This window comes from Pezoporus occidentalis, unplaced genomic scaffold (genome assembly GCF_034315485.1).
Source record: "Pezoporus occidentalis ecotype Australia unplaced genomic scaffold, CSIRO_AGI_Poc_V1 ctg4, whole genome shotgun sequence".
In the NCBI taxonomy this organism is placed as follows: Eukaryota; Metazoa; Chordata; class Aves; order Psittaciformes; family Psittacidae; genus Pezoporus; species Pezoporus occidentalis.
In genome coordinates, this window is record NW_026915724.1 from 9778460 (window position 1) to 9805933 (window position 27474).

The 27474-nt window shown below is 39.8% G+C and overlaps 3 protein-coding genes across 5 annotated transcripts in view; 2 read left to right on the forward strand and 1 right to left on the reverse strand.

Moving 5' to 3' along the window:
- Positions 1-27474, forward strand: part of ATP6V1H (ATPase H+ transporting V1 subunit H) — a 286032-nt gene that overhangs the window by 123852 nt on the left and 134706 nt on the right. The gene's annotated exons all lie outside the window — the stretch shown is intronic.
- MRPL15 (mitochondrial ribosomal protein L15) lies at positions 445-9658 on the reverse strand. Its single transcript, XM_062633391.1, has 5 exons — positions 9499-9658; positions 6124-6281; positions 3430-3595; positions 2870-2993; positions 445-1781 (listed from the first exon to the last, which is right to left on the reverse strand). Exons 1-5 carry the CDS (start codon positions 9595-9597, stop codon positions 1444-1446), a joined length of 885 nt encoding a protein of 294 aa, XP_062489375.1. The 5' UTR covers positions 9598-9658; the 3' UTR covers positions 445-1443.
- Positions 13213-27209, forward strand: LYPLA1 (lysophospholipase 1). Of its 3 annotated transcripts, none has more exons than XM_062633399.1 (9): positions 13213-13359; positions 13963-13994; positions 17030-17095; positions 18788-18835; positions 19660-19730; positions 20318-20391; positions 20994-21095; positions 22003-22179; positions 23638-27209. In XM_062633399.1, exons 1-9 carry the CDS (start codon positions 13291-13293, stop codon positions 23689-23691), a joined length of 693 nt encoding a protein of 230 aa, XP_062489383.1. In that variant the 5' UTR covers positions 13213-13290; the 3' UTR covers positions 23692-27209. The 3 variants fall into 3 exon arrangements, with proteins under 3 accessions (XP_062489383.1, XP_062489385.1, XP_062489384.1); XM_062633401.1 differs by lacking the exon at positions 13213-13359 and adding an exon at positions 13523-13541; XM_062633400.1 differs by lacking the exons at positions 13213-13359; positions 13963-13994 and adding an exon at positions 15567-15697.

The following is a 27474-nucleotide window of genomic DNA, read 5'->3' on the forward strand; positions in this document are numbered from 1 at the left end:
TTAAATTTGAGGCACACCAGCAAAATACCAGTGTTATACAGAAACAGGAGAGACAGGAGATTCAGGCACTCAAAGGGCTTTCCCAGGAGATGGACTGGTTTGGCACCTACAGGAAACTCTAAGTAGCATTTCCAGAGGCACATGAAAATTGGGAAGCAAAACGACTTCTTGTGTTCTGGTCTTCCGGGTTGTTTCCTGCATCCTAATAAACAAATTATCCCTATTTTAAAGCCAAATTCAGCTTCTGTTAAAGTTCATGTAACTATGAGGGATCTCATTAACTTCTGAGGAGTCAGAGCAACTTCCGATAACTTAGTTTCCTCTCTCACCTTTCAACTGACTTGTTTCACCACCGCAGATGCCAAAACTAATCTTGCGAGTGAAACCTAGAATACTCTTTCACAGCAATAATACAGCACTCTGCAGAGACTGACAATACACACATTTGTTAGAAAATGTTTTTCAAGATTTTAATGACACCAACCTGATACATGGATAAAAAGAATTTGCTCATAACTTCTCACATCATCTTAATTCATTTGCGCACTGTCACATATGCAACCTGTGATAAAGCTGAAAACTGATCCTAATTGTGTACTTTGTTCATCACATCCTCATCCTTCCCAAACTATGGCCACTTTCTAGTATTCATTGACTCCAGATTCTGCTACGCATTTCCATTAATGACATTTGTGTCTGGACAAGTTTTAAATTCTGACTGAATAAAAAAAAGTCACTGATTTAAGATAGATATCTTTTTTTTTTCCTTCTAAATTTAGACAAAAAGTTCTTTTAAACTGTATACCCTACCCTTCTCACTTCCACCTGAAGGAATAAGACAAAAATCAAGACACTCTCAAGCTCTACTGCTATCAATGGCAATGGCAAAATGCAAAACATTGCTATGGTATTGAAAAGGATAATGAATTCTTCTGTACATTGTTACTTCCAATTGGTTCTAATTTTCCCCATCTGAAAAAAGGTGAGTACCTCAAGAGGTATTCAAGCTAACATTATAAATTATGTGCTAGAAAACTGTATGTAGTATGATTGTAAAACTAATAGGAGTTCCGTACAGCCACGTTTCTGATTTTAAATGGTGGGGGGGAGGGTATAAACTAATTATTATGTCAAGTTACTCTTTGGAATCATCCTCTGAAATAAATGCAACATCACAACATTCCATCCAATAACATAACTTGCAAATCAATGCGAGAAAGTGCTCCAACATGCATTTTATGTCAGACTCTATGCTGTTTCCAAATGTTAAGACTTTTCATACAATGCATTATGACAATAATAAAGTTGAGTTAGCCCAGAAGAACAAAAATTTATGTTTTGTCTAGTTTAACAGGAGTCTTAAAAAAACCAAACATCACTTGGTATCCATTATTTCATACCCAGATGTTTCCTGTACACCTGCAGTTGTCTCCAGTCCTGAAATCATGAGCTATAGTATTTTAACAGCCTCTCATCAGTTGGTTTTAGAACTTTCTTGTCTGTCATGCTCACGATCCACCCTGGAGCAAGACCAAAAAATATCTGCCTAGGATCCTTGCGCATGCTTAACATTTTGAAGAGTTCATCCTTAGTTATGTCTGGTAAGATATAGCCGTATTTCTTGGCAAGTTCAAGCCTGGCTTCTGCAACCTTAGATGGATCTGCCAGGTACCCACGATTCCTGGCATCTGTGTAGTAACGAACTAGATCTTCGGGTGGAAGCATTCGCTTTGGAATAGGCTGGCCACGCAGGAAGAATGCTATTGGTTTACATAAAATTTCTGTGGGCAGACATGAGAGAACATTAGATGCTATGCTTTGTAAGACATATTTAAAGACATTAATTATATTTTCTTAATTTGATATTTTGTGCTGAATAAATTTTTCAACTCTTACCACAAGTATCAAGCAAAACCCCCAAATCTTCAGAATACTCTTGCTCAGAATGAGACAGTGGTTTAACAGTTTCGTTTAATCAAACGCCTCTGCTTGAACTGGTATTTACAGTGACAGTCTGGATGAACTACTACTTCTAATACATTTAGAATGTCAACTTCAGAAAGATACTAAGCTAGATGCTACCATTTATTTAAAGGGTTGACTTTCAGGTTAGAAGCAATGCATTTGCATGGCTACTTACACAGAGTACCAACAAATGTCAAATTTGGTGTTCCTGTTAAGTACTTTTGAATCAAGAATGAATGGCACATGCACCTATTTAATCATCTGTGAGACTATCCTCTTCTCCTCAAGTTTTACTGAATTTGGCAAATTACATTCCGAATGCTTTTAATCTCAGTATTTTGATTATTTTTCCAATTGGAAAAAAAAAAAGAAAGAACTTGTATCACTCCAGGGTAACATATTTTGCACACTAAAAATGTCTATTCCTCCTGTTCTCAGCCTCATTCACACATGAAAGCTCCATTATTGTCAATAAAAACTGCATGAATGAATATTAGGCACGATGCTGCCTCAAGTAAAGCAAAGCCTCATTCTTCAGTGAAAGTGTTCTGAAAACAATAGCCATTTTGACTGGAATGATTCTGAGCTTCTGAAACTTAGTTATTTCCTCATTTTAACTGGAAAGTATTTTAAATTAAAAATATAAACATGCACAGTGTTTTCCAGATCTTTTTCTCCTGAATCTTCTCAGTGTTATTAAACATGTGAGAAAGAAGACAAAAATTAAAATAATTTTTTTTATTAGTTCCTCTACTTACAAAGCTTCTTGGACTTCTTTAACTGGGGTAAATGACTGCAAACATTGCTAGGGCTAAAGAGCAAAACTGAGGATGCATTACAGTTCAACATTTCTATAACAGTGTTTTGTTGAAGCTTTTAGAAGAAGTGGATGAGAAATTCTTACCCAAACTCCTTGGATCATAGAATGATGTTGTTACAACACCTCCATTTTTTTCTACAGCTGCAATTGCTAATTCAGATGCCCTCTGCACTTCGATATTTACTTTTGCTGCAAAAATATCAGCACCCTGTAAATTTCAACACAGAGTAACATTAAAATAAGTATTTCATGACATACATTTATTCTTCTCTGCAGAGTTGTAGAAACATTAAATCCAGCAAAATATTATGGCTGTTCCCTGCACCAAGACAGGTAACCAAATTGCTCAGTCACCTGGGCTGAATGAAAAAACAAATCCTTTGCCTTTCCAAAACATGCACACATTTCCTTCAGTACATTCTAGTCTTCTGCGCAAAAGACTTGTTCGACCTCTTCTTATGCGCTCCTTCACCTTCATTTTTATAGTCTCTCAGGTTTTAAAACACCACCCTGGGGTTTTTCTTTTGCTAACACACAGTGCCCTCTAGTGGATCTACTACCACAAAAATTCCACAGCAAACTAATTTATGAAGCAAAGATGCTTCCAAAACACGGCAAAGAACCTGACATTCTAGTATGCATACCTCCTCCACCAGCTGGATACCATAGTCCCTTTTGAGAGGTTGCACCGTTACACCTCTGGCATTAATGAGCTGTGTTAAGTCAATCGGTTGCGTGGGGTCAACTCTACCCAAATCAATCAGGTACTGCAGCCTCTGTAGACTGAGCGGTTGATACTGACGTCTGCAGCTGGGGAGAGGAAAACAAAAAACAACCAAACAAAACAATCAGGAATTTACAAAACTGAAGCTTTACTAGGAAGTGGTCAACTGAGGTACTGCACACTGTAGTCCATTTTCTACCTACTCCTAACACTACCAAGGAAATGTTTAAAACACACCCATCCATAAGGCAAATACAAGCCCTTGTTACAGCACAGGATTCCATTATGCCTTCAAGGTTGCTCATACAACCCCACCTCCAGTATGATATTAATAAATGAAGGAATCAAAGTGTCAGCATTTCCTGGGAAGCCAACATGGTTCTAAATAACTACCATGCTCAAAGTGAATCAAGCTTGGTAGCTTCACTGATACATTCAGAAAATTCCCCCCCCAAAAAAAAAACAAAGACAGCAAAACACAATCAAAAACAAATATACCCTCTCCTCCCATATAAAAAATTACCAAAACAAACCCAGCACATGCTACTGCACAGCTTGCCTATATCCAACAAGACTTCTTCAGTCCATTCCCACTGTACCTGGTATCTCACCAGTACTAAATGGAATCTTCCTCTAAGTACCACAAAAAAAAGAGAAACATTGCAAACATACACATTAACCCGTATCCCAGAGAAAGCTGGAATATTTCATCAATAGTCACCAGCTTCAGCAGAATCTAATTTTGGGGTTTACGCAGTTCTAAATTTAGAATACAAGCAAATCCTCAGAACAGTTTTCCCCATCTCAGTGTCTATGCCTCCTGCATTCCACTGATGTCAATGCTTAAAACTCTCATACAGTTTGACCACTGCTAGTGGAAATTGGTGAGTGGTAACAGAAAAACTGAGCAGCAGTTTATCTTTTACTGGCAAGCTAAGTAAGAAAGACAAGTAAGACAATTTGCACTGCCAGACAGTTCCTAACAGAGCAGAAGTTCAAGTAGAGGAACACCACTGCAGATAGTGAGAAGAGCGAGGTGAAGATAAACAGGCAAAGACATTGCTCAGTGTGCTCCCATCCAGCCATGTCTCTCCAGTGCACAACATGTTCACTAGGAAAACATTCACAATTGCCTGATGTGGAAATTTTGCAAACAATATCGAAAAGAAATTACAAAATACATTTTTTGTTTCCACATGCTGTCAGATGTGGTTAAAAAGAGCAAGGCTATCAATTTCTTGTCACTGCAGAAGCTTGGATTTTTGGTGTTGGTTATTGATGTACTTGTGCCCACTGTTAACATAAGAAGCTCAGTGTCTGCACTGTGCAGCATTTCCTTTGGACTGCAAATCTACATTCTGTCTTCTAAGGTGCTTCTCATTTACTCTTATAATAATGTAAACAAACAGGAAGAAATGACAGTGCTTGGAAATACAGTTTGAATTACATTTCAAAACTAGTAAGACACACAGAAAAGCTTTAATAACCAGGACAGGTCTGTAAGTTATGGTGCACACATGAAGCATGTAAATACAAAAATGCACAACTATTTGAAATTATATCAGCAGATGAAACAACCTGTAAGTTTAACAATTCACAAGCAAATACACATTAGCCTTTTCATTCTTGAAATGTCTGCTAGGTGTGGCATATTTTTGTTACTACTGTCTGTAACAGCATTGTATGGGTGCAGAAGTTTTCACGACCACACCTAAAGCAACAAAATGGTTAGTGACCCAGGTAACACACATGCTATCTTAGGGAACAAAACCAGCTTTAAATAACAACAAAAAAAAACCCACCACAATTATTTTTTTTAAATTGTCAACATAAGGGAAAGAAATTAATAGAACAGTGGCACACGGCTCTCCAGCTAAGGACAGTGACTGCAGAAAAAGACATGTTAGAAGAATACTTTAAAACGTTAAAAAGCTGGAAGATGGACACAGTACAAACAAGCACAATGTGAAAAGAGGACAGAGTGTCAAACAAGGCAATCCCCAAGGAGAACAACAGTGAAACATGACTTACTGGCCTCATCCAGCAGATTTGATATCAAAGTGCTTGTTAAGACCCTAGGTATAACAGACTGAGTACAGACAGACAAAATACTGCAGTGTTGAAGGGCTAAGAAAGTAGAGTCATGAAAAGAAGCAGAATTGTTTAGCTAGCAGCAGATCACAGATTCAGGTGAATACAGCAAAGAGAAATAACAAAGCAAGGCTATGGATTACACTGTCATGCCCAACATCCTTGCTGGAATCAGTGGGGCTTTTCCCAGTTGGTTCGATAGGTTACCTGCTGTGCTAACAGGCTGAGAGAAACTAGCACACATAGAGGAACAGTGTCAGAGGAGAAACACATTCAGCTGGTGGGAGATTACGCAAAGAAAAGGGTTAATAAGCAAAGCTGTACACCAACAGAAAATAAGTTAATTCATTAAAAAAATAATCTCACAAGAAGTGGGAGATTCTGCTGGTAAGGAAGCTAGCAATCTGAGAGGAATATCTCATTTTCAGTTAGGCCTGTTTTAACATATTAGAATCTGGCTTCAGGAGAAAGATCAACAAAAGCAGAAAATGATCAATTTACACATAAATGTGAATGAACTTACCTATGTCCCTCATTAAACCCATATTTTGGTATGACCAAGTAAAATGGAGTTTGGCCACCCTCAAAGCCTAATCGGGGGCGATTTCCTCTTTGTCTTTCTCCTTTGTGACCTCGACCACACTTCCTACCTCCATACCTTCCACGGCCACGTCTTTTCTCCTTGAAAACAATCAACAATACATTTAGTCAACTACTTTGAAGAGAAGTATCTATAAAACATAAGATTTCTGAGATACAAACAATTAAACAAAAAGGTGTTCTGGAGGAAAAATTATGAGACAGCTCTTTTCTAAGGGGAAAACCAGAAAGGATTCAACAGGTTTTTTGCAGAGCACACACAGCTCTAGGCAGGCACCACAAACAGTCTGAAAGTTTACATGAACACATACTGCTATAGAAGGAATACCAGTATTTAATCGTACCTCTTATACATCCAAGTCAGAGAATTTTCCTGAATTAACTATTGACATTTCCTCCTATTTCATGAGAAAGTTACTCAGTGCTCAGGAGTTTCCCAAAACTGACAACGGAAAAAAGAAATCAAAGAAAAAAAAACCCAAATCAATTCTACTTCAAAGTGCAGGAGAACAGACTATGTATGTTGTGCATGTATAGGGAATTCTTTGTATGGATTCAGACTTTCTAAACAGTCTGCTAGTGTTGCAATTTCTACTGACAACAAATCAAAAGAACAGATTTTATTTTAGCCTTTATTATTTTTAAAAGACTATTATACTAAGTTATTAGTTTCTCGAGCACTTTAAAGCAGCACCACAGCTTTAAGTTGCAGTTGCACAATCTTCTTGCACCACCAGAAGTACTTGCACAGCTAAACGGTGAATGGGATCAAAGAGATAAGCACAGGTAAACCTTTTTAACCTTTAATTTAAAATCCAGGTCAGTTGCACCCTTCAGTACCATTCAACACTCAGATAACCAAGCTTCAAGCACCCTAATTCTACGAATCACTCTGTGCAGTTAGACTGCAGCACAGAATACTGAATGGCTATTCAGTATATTTCACTCAAATCTGAGAAACGCTCATTACATCATGGTATTTGATTATGAGCCTAACACTACAAAGACACAAAGTTTGATGGCTTATGCTCTTTATTGTGTCTGTAAATTTTCCAAAGTTATTACTTAACATGCAATGACATACTAGTAGAAGAGTCAGTATGGACATATATTAATGATTTTTTTTCTGCTCTATTTGAAACAACATCTGACTTAAGATACAAACCTACCGTTATTAATGCTAAATCACAGAACCGTAGAATGATTTGGGTTGGAAGAGACCTTAAAGATCATCCAGTTCCAACGATCCTGCCACAGGCAGGGACACCTCACACTAGACCATGTCAGCTCTGTCAAGGCTCTGTTCAGCTTGGCCTTGAACACTGCTAGGGATGAAACATTTACCACTTCTTTGGGCAACCTGTTCCAGTGCCTCACCACCCTCACAGTAAAGAACTTCTTCCTTATAACCAACTTGAATTTCCTATGTTTAAGTTTAACTCATTACCCCTTGTCCTGTCACTACAGTTCCTGATGTCACTACAGTCCCTCTCCAGCATCCTTGCAGGCTCACTTCAGATACTGGAAGGCTGCTATGAGGTCTTCACGAAGCCTTCTCTTCTCCAGGCTGAACAGCTCCAAATATTAGTCAAGTGCAGTTTTATGCTAGATTAGACCATCCCTGCCACCAAAGGAAATTGACTTGTCCCCAGCCCACATGGGGCTTATAGAGCTTCTTGCACTTACACAAGCTGTTGTGCAGCTCTGTCCTGGACAGGTCAGGGAATTAAATGTTCATCTAACCTGATTTCAGGTGGTTTAGTTCCCTGTTCTGGGTCACTGCACAATCTCTAGCAGCAGCACAAAATACACAGTGGGTGTGAGCACCTGGAGGCAAAAGGACTGCCCAGATGCACACCCCCTCCCCGCTTCTGGCAGTTGCCCATACACACACCAGATTACATGGTGACTTTAGTTAACACAAGTACACGGGGAACATCTGGTCACAAAGAGAATATAATCAGTACATTGACCAGATTTTAGATTGTCAGAGGACCTTGTCAAAACTCAAGTTTTTTTGCTGCAACTTACATTTGTGAAGTCAAATGCTCTTAAATCCTCTTATTTGGGAACTTCCTTAATCACAGAATAAGGTTGTCAGGCACAAAAAGAAAAATACCAGAGAAACAGAGTCGAGGTCACTTGTACAAACTCTAACTGAAGGCAAAGAGTTAACAGCAAAAAGGGGGGAGGAGGGAGGGGAGAATCTCATTTCCCAGGTGAAGTCCCAAATTACCTGCTAAAGAGCCAGTGAGCATATAAAAATCTCTATTTTTGAGCTGAAAAAAAAGTGGCTTCCAAAAACCAATAGCTGCCTTGAAAAACACAGGTCCTGAGACCAAACACTGGCAGGAAAGCATCGGTTCTAGTAAACCTCAAGTCCAAATTATCTCACATCTTCTGGATGCTAAGCCTGAAAATACCATTTCGAAGCCTGGATTAGTTTGAAAAACCTTAAGAATCACCACTCCAGTCCTGTACAGGGTGACTTCTAGCTCTGCTTGACCCTGGCCAAGCTGGGCATTCACAGATCCAAGTGAAGCAACTTGACAGGAGAACGCCAACAGCTGCAGGGAGAGAAGAATTTCCTTTATCTTGCCTTGTCAAGGCAAGAGGAGTTTCTGGGTTACAACTAAGCAGTGCTCACCAGCTCTGCAAGCATCTACAGGGAGCCTTAAGCACTGACAGGGAAGTGCTGCTTGGTGCCATTTCTCTATTCCTATGACTTTAGCCCTTGAACCTCATTCCCCTCTTTACTGATATTCCTCCCAAACCAGGAGAGTTTCTTCCTGGTTTCTTTTATTTAGTGTTCTATCACTTTACAAGAAGACAAGGAAGATAAGATCTAGTTTTGGTTTTGATAAAACAATAGTAACAACAAATCCTCCTGGCATCACACTCCTTTTAACTGTCCCTTTTCAAATATATTACTCCATTCCATAAGTATCTGGTACTCCTTTTTTACTGTCTCCATACAGATCCCGACAATGGCCCTGAGGCTTAGTCAGGGCCGCTCATCAACCTATTCTCTGTGCGTATGGCTACTCATGCACCCGCTACAAGCACGCAAAGGGCAAGAACAGGGCCAACACACACAACAGTACCACTCACTCCTTTGCCTTCCCACACCTGTTCCGGCGAGGCCGCTCTCCTGCGCCTGCAGCCATCTCCCTAAAAGCTCTCTGAGAACCCCCCAGGCAAACGCTACCGGGGCCAGGTATGGCGGCTGCCGAGACAGCGTCCTGCCACCGCGGGGAAAGAGCACCCGTACCCCACCCAACAAGCTGCAGGCACTCACCTTCTTTTTGGAGCCTGGGCTCGGTCTTAGGTTGGCCAGACTGACCCTAGGAAGCGACCGCAGCAGCTCCAGGGCCTTGCTCCCGCCATTCCCACTCATGTCCGCTCACCTCCCAAGGGCGGCCGCAACGCTGGTCCGCGCAGTTGCTTTACGGCAGAACCATAAACCGCACCTCCCGCGACTTCTCAACAGTGTCGTGCAGGCTCCCCTGCCAGCTGGGGTGTAGAGGGGGCTGCGGTAGCGTAGGGCAGAGACTGGGAACCCTGCTCGGTGATCCAGGGCGCCCGAACCGTGGGGCGGGAAGAGGTGCGGCGTGCCCGAGCAGAGGGCCCTGCCACCTCCGGCTGAAGCCTCCTCGGGGCCGGGGGCGGAGAGAGATCAGCGCGGCTGCCGCCTTGGGCCTCGGCTGGCTGCTGCCGCCTACGCTCTGTGCTGGGATGAACGGGGAAGATGCGGAGAGTCCGGGCCTAACGTGTGTTAGAACACTCGTGGGTCCCAAACTACGCATCCTTTCACAGTATTTACTTTTCTGTTACTCACAGATCTCAGTCACATAACACCAAGCCTTTACGACCACTGGCCTGCATCTAAAACCAACTGACAGAACATCCCTCAGAAGTGCTACACCCTGCATCAATCCAACAAAGTTTAAAGGGAGATACTTATTGGAAATGTGCATGACTATTAAAGACATGGAGCTCTTGGAGCAAGTACAGAGGAACACCACGAGGATGATAGGGGGCAGAGCAGTTTGGGTTGGAAAAGGACTTTAAGATAATACAGTTCCAACTCCCTTGCCATGAGCAGGGACACCTCACAACAGACCATGTTTCCCAAGGCTCTGTCCAACGTTGCCTCAAACACTGCCAGGGATGGAACATTTACCACTTCTTTGGGCACCCTGTTCCAGCTCCTCACCACCCTCACAGTAAAGAACCTTATAGCTAACTTGAACTTCCTCTGTTTAAGTTTAAATCTGTTACCCCTTGTCCTATTGTTACAGTCCCTGATGAAGAGTCCTGCTCCAGCATCCCTGTAGGCCCTCTTCAGATACTGGAAGGCTGCTATGAGGTCTCCATGCAGCCTTCTGTTCTCCAGGCTGAACAGCCCCATCTTTCTCAGCCTGTCTTTGTATGGGAGGTGCTCCAGTCCCCTTATCATCCTTGTGGCCACCACATCAGCGACTGTGGTGATGAGACAAGGGCTCATGGCCCTTGATGATCTTGAGGTCCAATCTTAACTATTCTGTGATTCTTTGATGAGAGACTCTCCTTGTACTTGACCACTTCTGTTATTTTAATCTAAGAAGTAGACCTACTGGAAAATCACACAGCAGTTTCAACCAGTATATGGGTCTGGTGGAAAGTGAGTTACTCTCTGAAGCAGGGGGTGCAGGGTGTAGACAAAGAACTGAATTCTAGAAGCTGCTGCTGAGGAGTTAGCAGTAAGGCCAGTTCCTGTTGTGAAAATTACCCAGTACTCCTTGGTGCAATATCCTGCTTTTGGTCCTGAAACTTCCGTTTGACCACAACCTTCTTCCCTGTTGAATGTCTGTTTCAGATTACATCTTGGAGGACAGGTCACATAACAGCTCAGCCAGTTATGAGTAAAGGGGTGAAACGGAAATAATGTTGCAGAAATTAGCAAGTTTCACCCAGAAATCTGTACAGCTTCTTACCCCCCTTCAAAAAATTAATAAAAAAAATAATACAAATTGCAATGTAACAACCCACAGGAAACTCAGGTATGGACAACCATCTTATCCAAGTCCGTTTCAGCCTCCAGGATAGGGAAAAATAGACAGTTTAGAGCATGGTTTGCCTTGTAATGCTCTCTTTAATCAGAACACTGAAATTAGATGGAGAAGTATCACCTGTATGATAGACACCTCACTGTAAAGAGACAGCCAACTTGCAAGTATCTGAAAGATCCATCAATCAGTTTTCAGCAGCTCAGTTCCTCGAACACTTGCCTGTAAGGGGCAGAGTGCATGCTCAGTCCACGCAGTGCTCACCTCTCCTCAGTGCCCCTCAGCCTCACTGGCAGCAGCTGGGAATTCAGGGAAGTTCACTCCAGCTATACTGACTAAAAGATTAAAAGCTTGGTCTAATTATGAGCAGAGTACTGATCTCCTAGCCCAGAGGTTCATCACCTTATGGAGGTGGTATTTTCACAGTAAATAGCAAAATAGAGAAGGAACACAAAACTTTGTTCATGCCCCAAAAGGATGCTCTACAGCAAGAGTTAGGTTCAGCATAATTGGGAAGCACCTGACATAATGGGAAGCTCCAGATCTTTTAGGAATCTTTTATGCGTGAGCTGTATTTTCTTAACAGATATGAATTGGGTGCAGTAGGTGAGGCAAGAGCACACACTAAAGTAGAGAGAAATCAAAACACAAAGGGCTACCTGTGAAAATAACCCAATTTTAGCAATAACAGGGACCCCCTGGCATAAATGCAGCTTGATAACCATGGCAAAAGAGGCTGTGTGTTTAATGTTATACAGCTGGCACAAAGGCTTTTCCAATATACTTGATGCAGCCATGCTGATAAAAATATAAGGGTTGTTGAGCAAAAGCTTTATGAAAAAACATCTCTGCCTGGTGTGGAACATGCTAGTGGGTAGGATGTGAAAGAAGCATAGCGTGCTCTCAGCTGTTGTTTGAGCTGCCAAGAAAGCATCCTTGGTAGCCAGATACCACCCGGCAAATACAATGAGTAGATTGACTTTCCGGGAGCAAGTATCTGACAAAGATGTATGGAACATAAGACAAAGAACAAAGTCTTTCATTTTGATAGAAATGTGTTTGCCATACTTGCTTGGAGTTGGTCTAAGTATTTGGAATGGACTGGAATGATCCAGTAATTTCAATGCAGAGTGCCTGAATAGCCTAATACATTTCAAGATGAATAAGAATCATCGACTCTTTGGCTGTAAGCCAGAAGCTTTAATTTGGTGATGAAGGCATCTGATCTGATGAGAACAAACGAGTTCCCTCTAACAATGCTGCTGTTTACTGCATTTGCGCTGGTTTTCCTGTTTCCCATGACTTATTCTTTTGTATTTAGCTATTTAAGAATACTCTAACATCCCTTTTACCCTAAGCAGAAAATATGCCTATACAGCATAAATATGTACAGCTCATAGATATGCACAGCCAATAAGCATAATGATTTTTACAGGAAACAAACCACAGACATGTACAAATCACAATATACAAGTGCAAAATAATCTGGCATATATATATCTATCTGTTTGAAAGGCAGTTTTAAAGGTGCTCGGGCACTGGAACAGGCTTCCAAGGGACGTGGTGGAATCACCGTTCCTGGAAGTGTTCAAAAACTGTGTAGGTGAGGTCCTTGGTGATATGGTTTAATGGTGGACTCGGCAGTCCTTGGGTAAAGGTCGGACTAGAGGATCTTAAAGGTCTTTTCCAACCTGGTTAATTCTATGATTCTAAGGTGAAAGGCAGTTCAAACTCTGAACTCCATATGGCCGTCTTCGTGCTGCTACCCCGGCGACAGCCGGGCCCGCAGACGGCCATTGGGCACGGGTGTATATGTGGGGCTCCTGCCACCGGGCCCGGGTGTATATGTGGGGCTCCTGTCACCGGGCGTGGGTGTATATCTGGGGCTCCTGCCACCATGCCTGGCTCCCCGGCTGCTGCTTGCCCGCCTGCGCCCCTCCTCCTTTCCTTCCCGCCCGCCTTCCTCCTCCCCCCTGGCCCGGCGCCAGTCCCGCCTCCCCGCTCCTGGCCGGTGTCCCACTGGCCGCCTCGCAGCCCGGTGTATGTGCGGTAACAACATGTCGGCGCCGCTCCCCGCCATCGTCCCGGCCGCCAGGAAGGCAACAGCTGCTGTGAGTGCGGATCGGGGCGAGCCAAGGGCAGGCGTCGGAGGCTAGGGGCCCCCGCCCCCCTTTTGTTCTCAGCTGTGGCTTTAGCCCCGGGCGGGGGGGCCTCCGCACCGCCGGTCGCGGAGGCCCCGCAGCCTGAGGGCGAGGCCGCGGTCAGGCCCGGCCTGGCTGAGGGTGGACGCCTGGTGTGTGTGTTGGGGGGGGCATTATGGCGGGGCGGCCCAGCCCGGGCACTTTGACAGGTCTCTCCCGTTACTTTGCTGCCTGAGGTCCCGCTCCTTTCGCGGCTGGAGTCCGCGCTGGGCACGGGAAGGTCATCGGTGTCGGCCTTGTGTGTCGGGCATGGGCGGGTGCGTCCGCTGATGGCGGCTGAGGGGGTGGAGAGCTGGAGAGAGGGGGATCCGGGTTGGAAGGGACCTGGGGTCTGGGGAGCCAGCATGGGGGAGAGCTGGGATGGGATGAGTGAAGCAGAGTTTTCTTTTGAGAAAGTCCTGTGGAGTTCCTAACTGTGTGATCGTGTGCGGGCTGCTGTGGTACGCAGATCAGGTGTGGTTATTGTTTAGTAATCTTAAACCACTACGTTTTGTTGTTTTGTTTTCCCTTTAGGTCATTTTTCTTCATGGATTGGGAGATACCGGGTGTGTATTCTCGTCTACTGCATGCTTAGTAGTTGTTGTAGTTTCAAATATAAGGCTGTATGCTTTAAAGGTGTGAGTCGTTAAGAGTTACTTAAGCTTCTTATTTAGCCCTTAAGTAAATGCAGGGGCTAACAACAGATGAAACTTCATGTGTGCTGGAGTGATGGTGACATATTTATGCAGAATTTCCCAGCATAAGTACTCAAAAGCTTTTTCTTCTCTCTTTTCAATCACCTGATTTGGTCTGGATGTGATCCCTCTTTTGTTTCTGGGTCAAAGTTGTAAAAAAAGTCTGTAGATTTCTCATCTTTCACTTTCCTGAGAGTAGGTTCCTGGTTATTCCTGTACTTGTGTAAATTTAGAGGGTTGTTTGTTTTTTTATTTTCTCCTCTCCAGACCTGTGGGTTGCTTGTTTGCCAGTAGTTGCAGTTAGTCCATGTTTTTTTTCTCCAGTGTGTCATATTTGCATTAAAATCCAGACTCACTTTTATCTAAGCAAAGTCTTAAGTAGTCGCCTAATATCTACAGATTTCTCTTTCTGAAATACAGTCTTAAGAGTCAAAAAAACCCTCACCCAAATAAGCTGTGAAATACCGTGCTTTCCTTGTTCCTGTTATTTCCATGTTTGAGTAGATATGGAAAGAGTAGAGAATTTACTGGGGGCGTTCTAGGTGTGGTGTAATGTTTCCGTTTGAAGCTTGTGTGTGCTGAGATACTGAATTAAAAGTTAGGAGTGTGTTGACACCTTTTTTGGTGGAAGACCTTAAAGAAATTACACTTAGATACTGAAAATAAGTAGCATGAGCACATTGTCTGAGTTCTTCCTTACAGGTAAAATTGCATAATACTGTTTTTGTTACCTGAAACTTGTACGTTGCCTCTGGGTTAAAACTTGTAATGTTTAAGACACAAACTTTTTCTGAGGAACTGAAAAAAAAGCCAGCTTTCAAAAATGAAAGTTGTGTAACCTGGGCACTTAACACATTAAAAAGAGTCAAATCCATGCAATTGGCAGCATTCTACAAGTGGAGATGTTTGCTCTGTTGTGCTGACACACCACCTTGTTTGCAATATCTCCCTCACTGCTGGTAGGACGCAGCTGAGGCAGCAGAACTGCCTTGGTGTCTTGGCACCAAATGTTCAGCAGGTGATTGCAGAATCTTTTGACCCTTTGGAATTCAAGTCCTTGCAAATTGGGTTGATGTTGGTTTTGGCAAGGGAAAAAAAAACACAGATTTGGTTAAATTTGTGTTAAAGAGATTTGCTCTATAACGTAAATTGTATTTCTTATACAAATGTGCTATTTCCATTTTGGTGACAAAGCTAACGCAGTCTCCATCTCTGAGCATACTAGAATGTGTGCATTAACACGTCGTAACACCTCCCTGGAAATACAGTGATTTAGCTCCATTTGTTCCTTTTGGCTAATGCAGATCAGATTAGCTAAAGCTGCCTTTGACATCCTGCTGTTTTTTTCCAAAGGAGCTGCAGTAGTGACCCAAAAAAGGATTGTCTGAAGAGAATGGTTTTATCAGTTCCCACAGTTCTACTTCGCGTGAAATTTCAAATTGCTCACTTCAGTTTACCAACTGTATTTTTCTTATTCTGAGAAGTGTCTAACAGAGGTTATGTTCTTTTTCTCTCAGCTCCTATATAAATGGCACTTAAAGATTGGTACATACTTGTCAAAATCTGAACAAAAGGTACAACACAGGGGCTTGTTCTAAGGAGTCTGCCTACTGTGTATACAATGTTGCTTTCCAAATTTGTCAAATTAATATTTATAGCTGGCTTAAGAAAGTCCCCAGATTCTTACCTAACTACTTCTCAGTCGTATTTCTCATTAAGATTCTTATTTGGCCTTCTGTGATACTGCAAATATTATGCAAGTAATAGCACACACAATTTGTTAATAGTATATATAAAAGTATTGGTAGGAAGTAGGCTGACATATACAGCCAGTATTTCAAATGTTTGTGCTGTGTGTTTGAAATGTCTCTAACTTTGGGTAACATACATTAACTTTTTAAGATGATACTAAATTTAAAACTAAACCAGACGTGCTTTTATGGCTTACCTGTTGTTGGTCTCATTAGTTCAGTTGTGTCACTGATGAATTTGTTAAAGGTGTTCTCTGCTTACAATCAACTTTGCAGTATCTAGTTAAGTGGGTGAGTTAGGAATACTGAATAATGAGAAAAATCAGGAAATACAGGCCCTATTGTGTGTTCTGGAAAGCCAAGTGCAGGCACAGGCAGTGGTTCTTCCCAGGTTCAGATTTGGGTCCAGCTTGCTTCATGTCTAGATGAGTCCTGGAGTGAGTCTTTCAGAGCTGTTTATTTAAATTGTGCTTTCCAGTTTCCTGATTTGTAGGAAGCTTGATAACTCGTCTGCTATGCAGATCTTGCTTGTTCCGGGCATTCATACAGCATGTGCTTGACATTAAAAAGCTACCTACAGTTTGGACTGTAGTTCAGAACTGCTTGAATCTAAGAGCATTCAAGCTGACCCAGGGCTAAGGGATCTAATGGATTAGGTTGGCTCCCCATTGAGTTAGCTTTGATGGCAGCTCGCTATGATCTCACAGCAAGAAATGTGGCTCATAAAAACAAATCTGTCTGTGAAAGAAGCTGCTTTAACTCTACAGGAGCAGCAAAGCAGTCTCTGGGCTAGAGCTGCCTGGAAGCAGATACCTGTGTTCATGTCTTGTGGTGCCCAGGTTAATAAATCCAGCCAAATACAGAGCAGGCTTTGCCTAGAGCCAAAGTGGTATTTCTACAGCTGTGCTGCAACTGTAGTAATCAAATCAGATAAAGTCTCCCTGGCTGTATGCAACAAACACTCAGAGGCAGAACAAACCCTTTAAGTTTAGTACTGTATTCATAGCATACTGCAGTTGATGTAAAAATTCCCTGGAAATGTGTTTATATTGATCTAATTCGGCATATTTTATACTTGGTCTGTGCTGTTGCACCAACACAGAAATAAGAGCTAAGCCAAACATAAATTGCATTTAATGTATTTTTTGTTAACAGGCATGGATGGTCAGAAGCGCTTGCAGGTATCAAAAGCCCCCATGTAAAATACATTTGCCCACATGCGTAAGTTTGTAACTTCTCTTCTTTTACCTTTTTCTGTAGAGTTGTATGTTAAGATGCTCTCGCAGATGAAGTCAGAAGGGATTTGAATTTTTTAATATAAAACACCACTGTAAAATAATGTTGATGCTAATGAGTATTTTTTTATTTTTGGGAACTGCTGTGTGATTTATTTAGGGCAAAACTGCAGTTTTAGTCATATTTTTCTTTTATTACTAATTCAGACTGAAAATAGATTTGGAAAGTTTTATGTGCAAAATTATAGATTATTTTGATTTTATGTTTTCACTGGATTGGGTTGTTTGTTTCTTCCCCTCCCCCCCAACAGTAATTTGTTAAAAGCCTGTTTTAACAAGGAGTAATTTTCTGTATTCTACTGATGATTAGATATACTTTGTACTAGGTACATGTACTTAAACTTAAATGGGCTTATAGTAGATGAAACTTCTGTTACCTACAGCGAATTTCAGAGGTTCACAGGGTATTCAGATTTTCAGTAAATAAGGTCACTTGGGCTGTCTTCTTGCAATCTGAGAAGTGAAATACTTCTAAGCAGGGTCAGGAGTCAGTAAATAAAACATTAAGATCTATCTAGTATTTACTTAATGATAGAAAAAAATAATTAAGTATAATCTTAATTTATTTTAATACAAAATTTAGGTTGTCTTCTGCTCCAACAGTTTTGGGAGATGTGGAGCAGGGATGATAGGGAGATAAATAGGCAATGTTTTGGTTTGATTACTGGGATGTGATTTATTTATTTATTTTATCATATGGCCATGCTTTGCTGAGCCATTCAAAAAGAGCTTAGCAGTATCTGCTCTTTCTTGTTTCTTGCTCTTTGTTTTCTTTCAGTTTTTCCCTGCAGAACTTACAGAATCATAAAATCATTTGCTGGTTTGGGTTGGAAGGGATCTTAAAGACTACTTAGTTCCAACACCTTCCACTAGACCAGGTTGCTTAAAGCCCCATCCAGCCTGGCCTTGAACACTGCCAGGGATGGGGCAGCCACAACTTCTTGGGGCAACCTGTTCCAGTTCCTCACCACCCTCAGTAAAGAATTTCTTCATAATATCTTATGTTCCTTAGTTTCTGTAGATAAAAACTATAGCCAGATTTAATCTGTAGCATGGTGCATTGAAGTGGTTGTGGAGTGTCTGAAAAGATGCTGTGAAGCAGTGTAAGATTGGGAGTGAGTCCTCCAGTGAAGGCAGGCACTGCTTAAGCAGATTCAGTTGCTGAGATAAGCATGTGTGGCCAGGCTTGTATCCATGGGTATGCTACATTTAGCTGCTTCCTTAGGTCGGCTGATGCTGCTATGCAAGGTGCCTTTATCCACTGAGTATTTGTGTAGAACTGTGGTAAATAACTGTTACTCAGAAATAACTGAATTGTATATATAAAATATGTATATGATTTATATGCAGTACCCCCCCCCCCATACATACAAAGCAGCCCATGAATGCTTTGCTTGCTCTCCGTAGAAAGTGGCTAATTCAGCCCTGAATATTAAATGTGTTTGGGCTGGCAGGTTTCAAGAGAGATTTCTTGAAGAGACGCTACAAAGTAGCTAATGTTAATTATGGTTTGAAAGAAAGATGGAATTAGGGATATGTAATTTCATGATATAACTGCATCTGCATTATTAAATTTCAGTATATATCTTATGTCATTTGTGTTCATTCTTATTGCTAGGCCAGTTATGCCAGTTTCTTTGAACATGAACATGGCTATGCCATCATGGTGAGTATTTGTTCAACCGCGGATGATTCTAATCAAAAGATATCTAGGGGTTTGAACTCACTGTTCTTAATTAAAACATGAACAACCTGACTGGCTGGGTTTAATTACGTGTACGTATAAAAGGGTTTTTGCTTTAGTTCTATTCTTTTAAAGGGCTCTCATGAGTACACTCTAATTCTCTTTATGTATCTATGATAATGGTTATTCTTTTGAACTAATCTGTGTATCTTATAGTATATATAGATATATATATCGTATAGTCTGTAGTCTGTATTATGTATGATTTCATAGTAGTAGTAGAGATGGAGTGGAAGTATTATTGCTACTAGTGAGAAATATTTGGCAGGTTAGTTGGATATCTAGCAACTGTTTTTTTTTTTTGTTTTTTTTTTTTGAACATCCATTCTGAATAGAAAATAAGATAATTTCAGTGGGTTTAAACCCATCCTTTTGTTTTTGTTTTTTCTCAAGTAACTTGTGTTTGTTTTTCCTATATTTTTTCAAACAGTATTCTAATTTTGTACATGCAGTTTATAAACTGAAATTCCTGCTGATATTTTTGGAGTAAATGTCAAAACTGAGCTGCTTTATCTGCAGCAAGTTACAGAAGATATCAAAACTCAGAAAAGCTTTGTTGACTAGATGTAGCCTTTTAGTCATATTCACAGGTTGTCCATTATTTCTTGTAATCTATGGGTGGTTGGTACTAAATAATATATTAGCTAGCATTTTCATCTGGAAATTATCCCAGTTTTATTATTTGTGTTTTAGGGAAGTGGAATGGATGTTCTAATGAGTAATGCTTTTGTTCATATTTTTGTAAGGTTTGATATCATTGGACTTTCTCCAGATTCACGGGAAGATGAAGCTGGGATCAAGCAGGCAGCAGAGAATGGTATGCTTAGGAAGTACTTTCTATGTCTTAAAAGCGCTTCTTAGTATTCTTAAAAATGAAGTATCAGTCTGAAACTGATTTTAGAAACACAAAGTTATTAGGGAAAATAATATGTATATATTGTATTATTGGTGATCAAAGTTTAGCTAAGTGCATTGTTTGGGTTTTTTGTTTGGTTTGGTGTTTTTGTTTTTAAAACCAAATGAGTAAGTAGAGCAATTCACCCACATAAACACTTCATACTCTCAAATATGAAATGTACATGGGAACCAGTGTACTCTTAAGAGCTTCTGAGTAGCATAGCAGGTTAGAGCTTTATGAGCATCCACTTGTGATGCTGGATGGTTAGAAGAGGATGCCATCCTCTTGGCCCTGGGGCTTTTGCAAGACTTGCCTGTTTTTCTCTTTGGAAATGGTATACAGTGGCACTAGAATTCCTGATCATGCTCTAGATCTTTTGATACTTTTTAATGTATAGCAGACTATGTTTTCCTTTCACCAGCTTTCTGTTGACATCAGGGAAGTCTTTCATCTTCTAGACTTTACATAGGACAGTGTTTTTTAACTACTGGCCTTTTACGTTACAGTTAAAGCACTGATAGATCAAGAAGTAAAAAATGGAATTCCTTCTAATCGAATTATTCTAGGAGGCTTTTCTCAGGTAAGGTATAGTTGAACTGTCTTTTTCTAGGGAAGAAACCTAGCTTTCCTCATATGGGAAATCCAGACAATTGAAAAAAGCTGGTGTTACGTACTTCTAAAATTTTAAGGTGTCAGTTTTGTTTTGCCTTAAGAAATGAATGTTTTCTAGTTTTATGCAAATAATTACTATTCCCTGGAAAATGAACATGCATGGGAAAAAAGATACTAAAATGAATAGTCTGTTTAAGTCTTAATGCACATAATGTATGTAGCTTTGCTTGAAAATCTTTTTAGTATTTTTAATGTAACATTAATTTGGTAGATATTTGATGGTCTGGATTTATTTGGGAAATTCTTCCCTTCATACTTGAAAGGCATCCTTGGTAGGTAGGTTAATAGATTATTTGGTTGATAAACCAACTCCCCAGTCTCCATGCAAGTAAATTAAAATATTAAAGTAGTGATAATGGGGGGGAGGAGGTGCAGGGAGCAAAATAAAAGTTGTACAGGAATACTTGTTTTAGTGTTGGTTCTAAGGAAGAATAGATTGGAATAAAGAAAGACAAGCATTAAAAGGAACATTACTATCACCATCCTAATACTTCTATCTCTTTATCTCAGGGAGGTGCTTTATCATTGTATACAGCTCTTACAACACACCAGAAATTAGCAGGTGTTGTAGCCCTCAGCTGTTGGCTTCCTCTACAGGCTTCTTTTCCTCAGGTACTTGTTTTTTTCTTGAGCTAATTTGCACTTGGGGAATCGGTATATCTGAAGATTGTATCTTGTGCAGGAATTAGTGGCCATCGTTATTACCAAATATTGACACTTGTTTGAGAACTCAAAAGGCTCTGAAGTTCTAGAGTTTGAAGGGAGCCTATAGGGATGCTGGAGGGGGACTCTTCATTAGAGACTGTAGTGACAGGACAAGGGGTAACAGGTTAAAACTTAAACAGGGGAAGTTTAGGTTGGATATAAGAAGGAAATTCTTTCCTGTTAGGGTGGTGAGGCACTGGGATAGGTTGCCCAGGGAGGTTGTGAATGCTCCATCCCTGGCAGTGTTCAAGACCAGCTTGGACGAGGCCTTGGGTGATATGATTTAGCGTAAGGTGTCCCTGCCCACGGCAGGGGGTTTGGAACTAGATGATCTTAAGGTCCTTTCCAACCCTAACGATTCTATGATTCTAAGTAGAGAAAATGAGGAAATACTCAATAGCTATCTCTGGTTAAAATTACATTCCTAGGAAACTTAAAAGGATTCAGCAAATTTCCATTGAATATTAATTTTCTGTTTGCCATTTGTTCCATCTGCAAGACACTGTCTCATTAGAGACTAGGTATTTAAACAAACAGTTTTTTTTACTTGTCCAAAAATCATGATGTTCTGTTTTGAAATTAGTGCCACAGTTTTATTTGCAGGTTTTTGAACTTAACGTGTCAGGCACAGAGCTTATTTCATAAGGAACTTGCAGACTATACTTTGAGGTTTTGTTGTTTTTTTTTTTTCTTCAGAATTTAACTGATTTGTCATCCCACAGGGCATAGTGCCATGGGGTTATTTTATCTCAAAGTTATTAGTCATACTTACTATCTCTTTTCTCTTCTCCCCTCTGAATTCCACCCCTAACAGGGCCCTATCAGTGGTGTCAACAAGGATATTGCTGTTCTTCAGTGCCATGGAGACTGTGACCCGTTGGTTCCTTTAATGTTTGGTTCTCTCACTGTTGAGAAGCTGAAGAGTATGATAAATCCTGCCAACATAACCTTCAGGACTTACTCGGGCATGATGCATAGCTCATGTATTGAGGTGATTTTCTTAATATACAATTTTTTAGCTGGGAGGTTAATTTCCCCCTCCCCCCAAACAAATATGTATTGGGTGGGGGTTCTGGAGGGTTGTCTGTGGAATTTTGTGTGGGGTTTGTTGTTATTTGTGTGGTGTGTTTTAATAAGTGCTTGATGCTACTGACTTATTTTAATGAGTAACTGAATGCCTGGCTGAAACAGCATCCAAGGCAAAAGTTTGTATGACTAACAGGAATTTCTTCCTAAGATTGTAGTTTAGGGACTAGGCTAGTTAGTCTATAAAATACTGTTTTTTTTTTCTCAATTTTTTATTATTTGCTAAAAGGTATAAATAAATAAATAAAACACTGAATTAGAAGGCAGATTCTCACAGCATAAATCCAACTTTGTATTTTGGAGAGAAGAATCCTGCTAGTTCTATGGTTGGAGCCATCAAAGGAATAGGGAGGGAGGGGAGGAGTGTTGATGGTACAGAATAGGAAGCCTCAGATCCTATGTTTATGGGTCTGGTTCAACACACAGTTGAGCTGATGTAATGGCTTGCTGCTGCCAGAAAGGGGTGGACTAGTTCCTTCTGCTCATGACCCTGTGGCACTCTCTTCCTTCTTGTACCGGATCTGGGGCTGATCAGGTATTTCTTTGAACCATTTGAACTTGCTAAAATGGCAAAAGCTGCTGACTTCAGTTTTGGCAGCTGACATGAATTGAAGCATCAGAACTCGCACAAAGCAAACGGTAGGAGCAAGAAACAGAAAAGGAGACAAGGACCAGATCTGCCATTTGTCAGCAGCAGTAACTTTGTTAATTTGGATTGCTGCATCTTGTGGGAACTGTACCTTTGGACAACCTCTTTGGGATGCACATAGTTGTGTTTTGTTTAGGCAGTAATATCATTGAGTTGTCACATAAAAATCATGGGCTCTTTCTTACAGCATAGTCTTAATAAAAATATTAATTATTTTTAATACGGATTGGTTTCCCAGTCTAGTTTGCTGTATTGCTTTTCTTTAGGGAAGAAAGTATCATGAAGGTGAAAATAAACATTTAGGTGGAGGAGCTGCTGGATTTTCACACTTCTGCTGACTTGCAGAAGTTTAAAGTATACACAAAGGTGCAGCTTTAGCCACATTCAAGTCCTATCCATGTTCAGTCTGGTGCTATTCAGATCACCTGATAATTAATATGTAGTTTGCTTGCTCTACCTCAGAGAGAAAGAGAGGGTAATAAAGTAGTCTTTGCTCTCTTTCTTGTATTCTAGCCTCCTCTGAGTGCACAGTGCCTTGAAGCGTTATCAGCCTTGACTTGCTGTGTGCGAAGTGGTACAACTGTATCAAGACCTAATTACTCAATACTTGTAGCCCAGCTACTCATTATAACTGGAATGGTGAACATGATTTAGTGTATCTGAATATATATTAGTATGGAGCTTCAGCTAATGCATACTTTTATCTTTAAACAGGAAATGATGGATGTAAAGCAGTTCATAGACAAACATCTACCTCCCATAGACTGAAATAATACGTGAGAAGCCTTCTGTATAAATACACCAGCATCAACTGTGGTAGTGTTAATCTTTTCATATGTCTGATAGGAAGCATTACTTCTATACCTGCAGTGTTACTACTGTGTTGCAAATTTATACTTAGGATGAGGATTAAATAATGTACAAGAAATGGTTATCTTTTTGGTATTAATCATCCACTGGCGGGACTATATGAATGAGGCAGCTAAATAACAATGACAGAATATAACCTAACATACTGGTTTAAAACATCTGATTTTTTTTTTTTTATTTTATTGCAGAATTAAACTATTTGTACAAGTAATTAAAAACTAAATTTAAGTGAGCAACATAAATGTGACCAGTTTAGTTACACTTGAGACATTATTTGTTTTCAGTACTCATTGGAAAGGTATTACAGCATTTCCTGCATGCACAACATGTAACGCAGTGGGCATATTATGGTAGAATAAATGGTGCTAAGGACAGAGCTTTATATGTTAGTTGCTACTCCAGATAAGGAGGGTGATTCTCCTATAATGGCTAGAAGTCAGCGTATTTTGACCACCTCAGTTTTTAACTGTTTCATACTGGTAGATACTGTTTAAATTCTGAAGGGACTCATTCCATGTCAGACCATGATTTGATGCTCATTGTCTTTTGGTGTTTTTTTTTTTTTTGTTTGGTTTGTTTTGTTAGTTTTTTTTCAGTTACTGTAAACTGATGTCAAATGCTGACTTGGAACAGAATTCTGAAGAAGTGCATAGAGTCGGTTCAAGTTTCAGTTCAAAATTCCTGGGTTTGTACTGAATATCTGAGTATGTCTTGTGCTTTAGTCTGTGTAGTTTTCATTTGTGTAGACGTGTTGATATATTTCACAGAGTAATTCCAGAATATAGTTTTGATTTTTCTGTCTGCTTTGGAGTAACTAAGTGAAAATAATGCAGCTGTATAGTTTTATCTATTGTTGAAGTCTCATCTGTAACACAGGCATTGACTATAATTTGAATTATTTTTTAATAGAAATACAAGTGCAATTAGGATGTAACTTACTTTAAAATTGTACCATGTAGTACTTTCTTTCATTGCTTATTGAGACTTGGCCTAGGAATATGAAGGCCTACTGTGGGAAAAAATAAATCTGCAAGATACAGAATGTCTCTTTCAGAAGCTTAAAATCCTAGAATGCACTGGGTTACGGAAATTGATGCACATTCAAAAGCGTTTTGCAGTTAAGAGCCATAATTCACTTCTGGAAACAGCTGCTTTTCTGTAGAGCTCAGAGGCTGTCACCACACAGGAATGTTTAAAAAAACACACTACAGTTTTTACTATGTATTAGGCTGCATAACAATGTTCTATACTACAATATGTTTGCAAGCAAAGAATATTCCTTTTTGAATGCATCTCTTGTGTCAGCAATGTGCTTCATACCTGCATTTAAGGTACTTTCTCCTCTCCCAGCTTAATCAAGTGGTTCTCTTACAGTGTATATGGATTTATGTCCACAGCATCTGCAACACAAATGCATAAGTGGGTAATTATGCATCTATAGCCCTTCTTTTTGCTGCCAGAAATCTGACTTGTTCACCTGCCATGAGTTCTTAATTTTCAGTGCTGGGTTTTATTTTTTTCATATGTATTGCACTTCATTTAAAGGAAGTAATTTTTCTTGTATAATCCAGTCTTTCTGGATTAAATGTCTCTTAACATGTAAAACTGGAAAGGAGTTTTTTCTAAATGGTATTGAAATACACTTAGATATTCCATCTGTGTGGTTGAGAGGGCATGTCTGTTAACTTTTAAGTTTAATTAGTTTTTTCCCTTCAGTCACTGTTCTATACATCTGCCAATTTGTCTTTCAGTTAATTTAGTTCGCAGAAGAAACGGTAATATTCTTATTGTAGTTGTGCCAAAGTTCTACTGAGAAAACAATATGTTCTAGCTTGGAGTCATTCCTAAATTGCATTAGCTAATTTTGCAGTCCTGCTGAATCGCAGACTTGGTAAGCAAACCATATGAAATTTCTCCTAGTTTTCAGATTTCCCATCACCCCCCTGTTGTATAAATAATTCCCTGAATATTGGCATGTTTCCAGCATTCTTACCCAAGCTTCTGGGTTTTTTTCTTTATTTTTTGTTCTGTGTTTAAATTGTTTGCAAATGCTGTTCAGCTTCTCATTGTGTGCTCATTTCACATATTCTTTCTTTTGTTAGAATGAGTTTAAAAAAATATTTCTAAGATTGTTAAAATGAGATCAGGCCTAGCTTTATTCTGCGTTAGCTTTGTAACACTTTCTTTACTTCATGAACTGTGTTCACAAATTGTGGTCAGTTTCTAGCACTTACGCATTTTAATCTAAATCAGTTTCAGCTGTTGTCTCCATGATGATTTCAGATGTTTTTCTAGAAATGCTGTATGTGCTACCTTTATTCAAATATTCAGCTATCATAACAAGATTTTTTTTTCATACTGTTGTTTTGCTGCTTGCATAATCTACAAAGAGCTGTGTTACCAAAGTAAATGGAAGTAAATGTTGTGACTTAATCTGAATTTCTGTATTCTAGGAAGAATTCCCCTCAAGTTTTTATTTGCAGAAGTCTATGTGTATGTTGTAGTTGGGGGTTGTTAAAAAGCCCAGAAGCTAGAGGAAACTTCAAGGATGTATCCTGTCTCCTGTATTGCAGTGTGTATCTTGAGCTCCTGTCTTTTGTACCTTCCCAGCTGGTTAGAAAGCTGCGTATATGATATTGTAGCTGAACAGTTTCACTACCTGAAGGGATTTGATGCTGGGGTTATTGCCGTAACTGCATGTATTTTTAGGCTGAATGATAGATTGGTCTGGTGTTGGGGTTTTCATAATATTTTATTAAAATGGAGAACTCACACTGTTAATGTTCTAAATGTGCATGTCCTAGCCTCAAAACCTACAATATGAAACTGTCAAATAATTAAATTTATTTGTTAGAATGTTGGACTTCCCCCAGAAGGGGTGATGCCTGACAAACCTTTTAAAGCATGATACGGAAATACTTTGTTTGCAGATCAGTTTGTTTCAATGGGTATCTAACTCTGTAATGCATTTTTGATTCCAAAATGGTATTTAAATTTGACTGCAGTTTTGTGTGGTCAGGAGCCTGACTTCTTGTTGGAATACATTGCCCACTTTTTAATAAATATGTTGAGTTATGTATTATATGCCAAATCTTTCAGCCATTCATGAGGTAAACCTGTGCTGGGGTCTGTACTGTGATGACTGCTGTACGATTTGGTCTCTTCCTCTTTTGTATAATCACAACACAGTAGGTTGGTAAAAATATTGTACACTGTAACTGGTATTAGAACTGTTAATTAAAACATGTTCTCTCTAATGGAGTGTACTGCACTTCATTGAAATCATTAAGATGCATCTTTTTTGTAGAGATGCTATTTGTGTTGATGGATATGACCGAGAACAAACTGTATGTTAATGAAGCCATATGTACAAGGCCTGTGTATCTTAAATTTTATAAAGAAATACTGAACACTTACTCTTTGTGTTATGAAGTATAAGCCATTTGTATTTAATACAAACCTCTGAGATGTAACTTACTTAGTTTACTCTTTTTATTTATGATTAAGAAATCTTAACTTTGGAAATTATTTCTGTAGTAGGGAAAATTGTAAAATCTTTTCATTTTTATCATTGTGAAATAAATTTCAAACGGTGTTTGGGCAAGTACTAAAGACTTTTTCCATATTTACCTGAAGGAAGTTGAGCTTTCATGTGCTGCAAAACAGGCAGTTTAGAGGCTT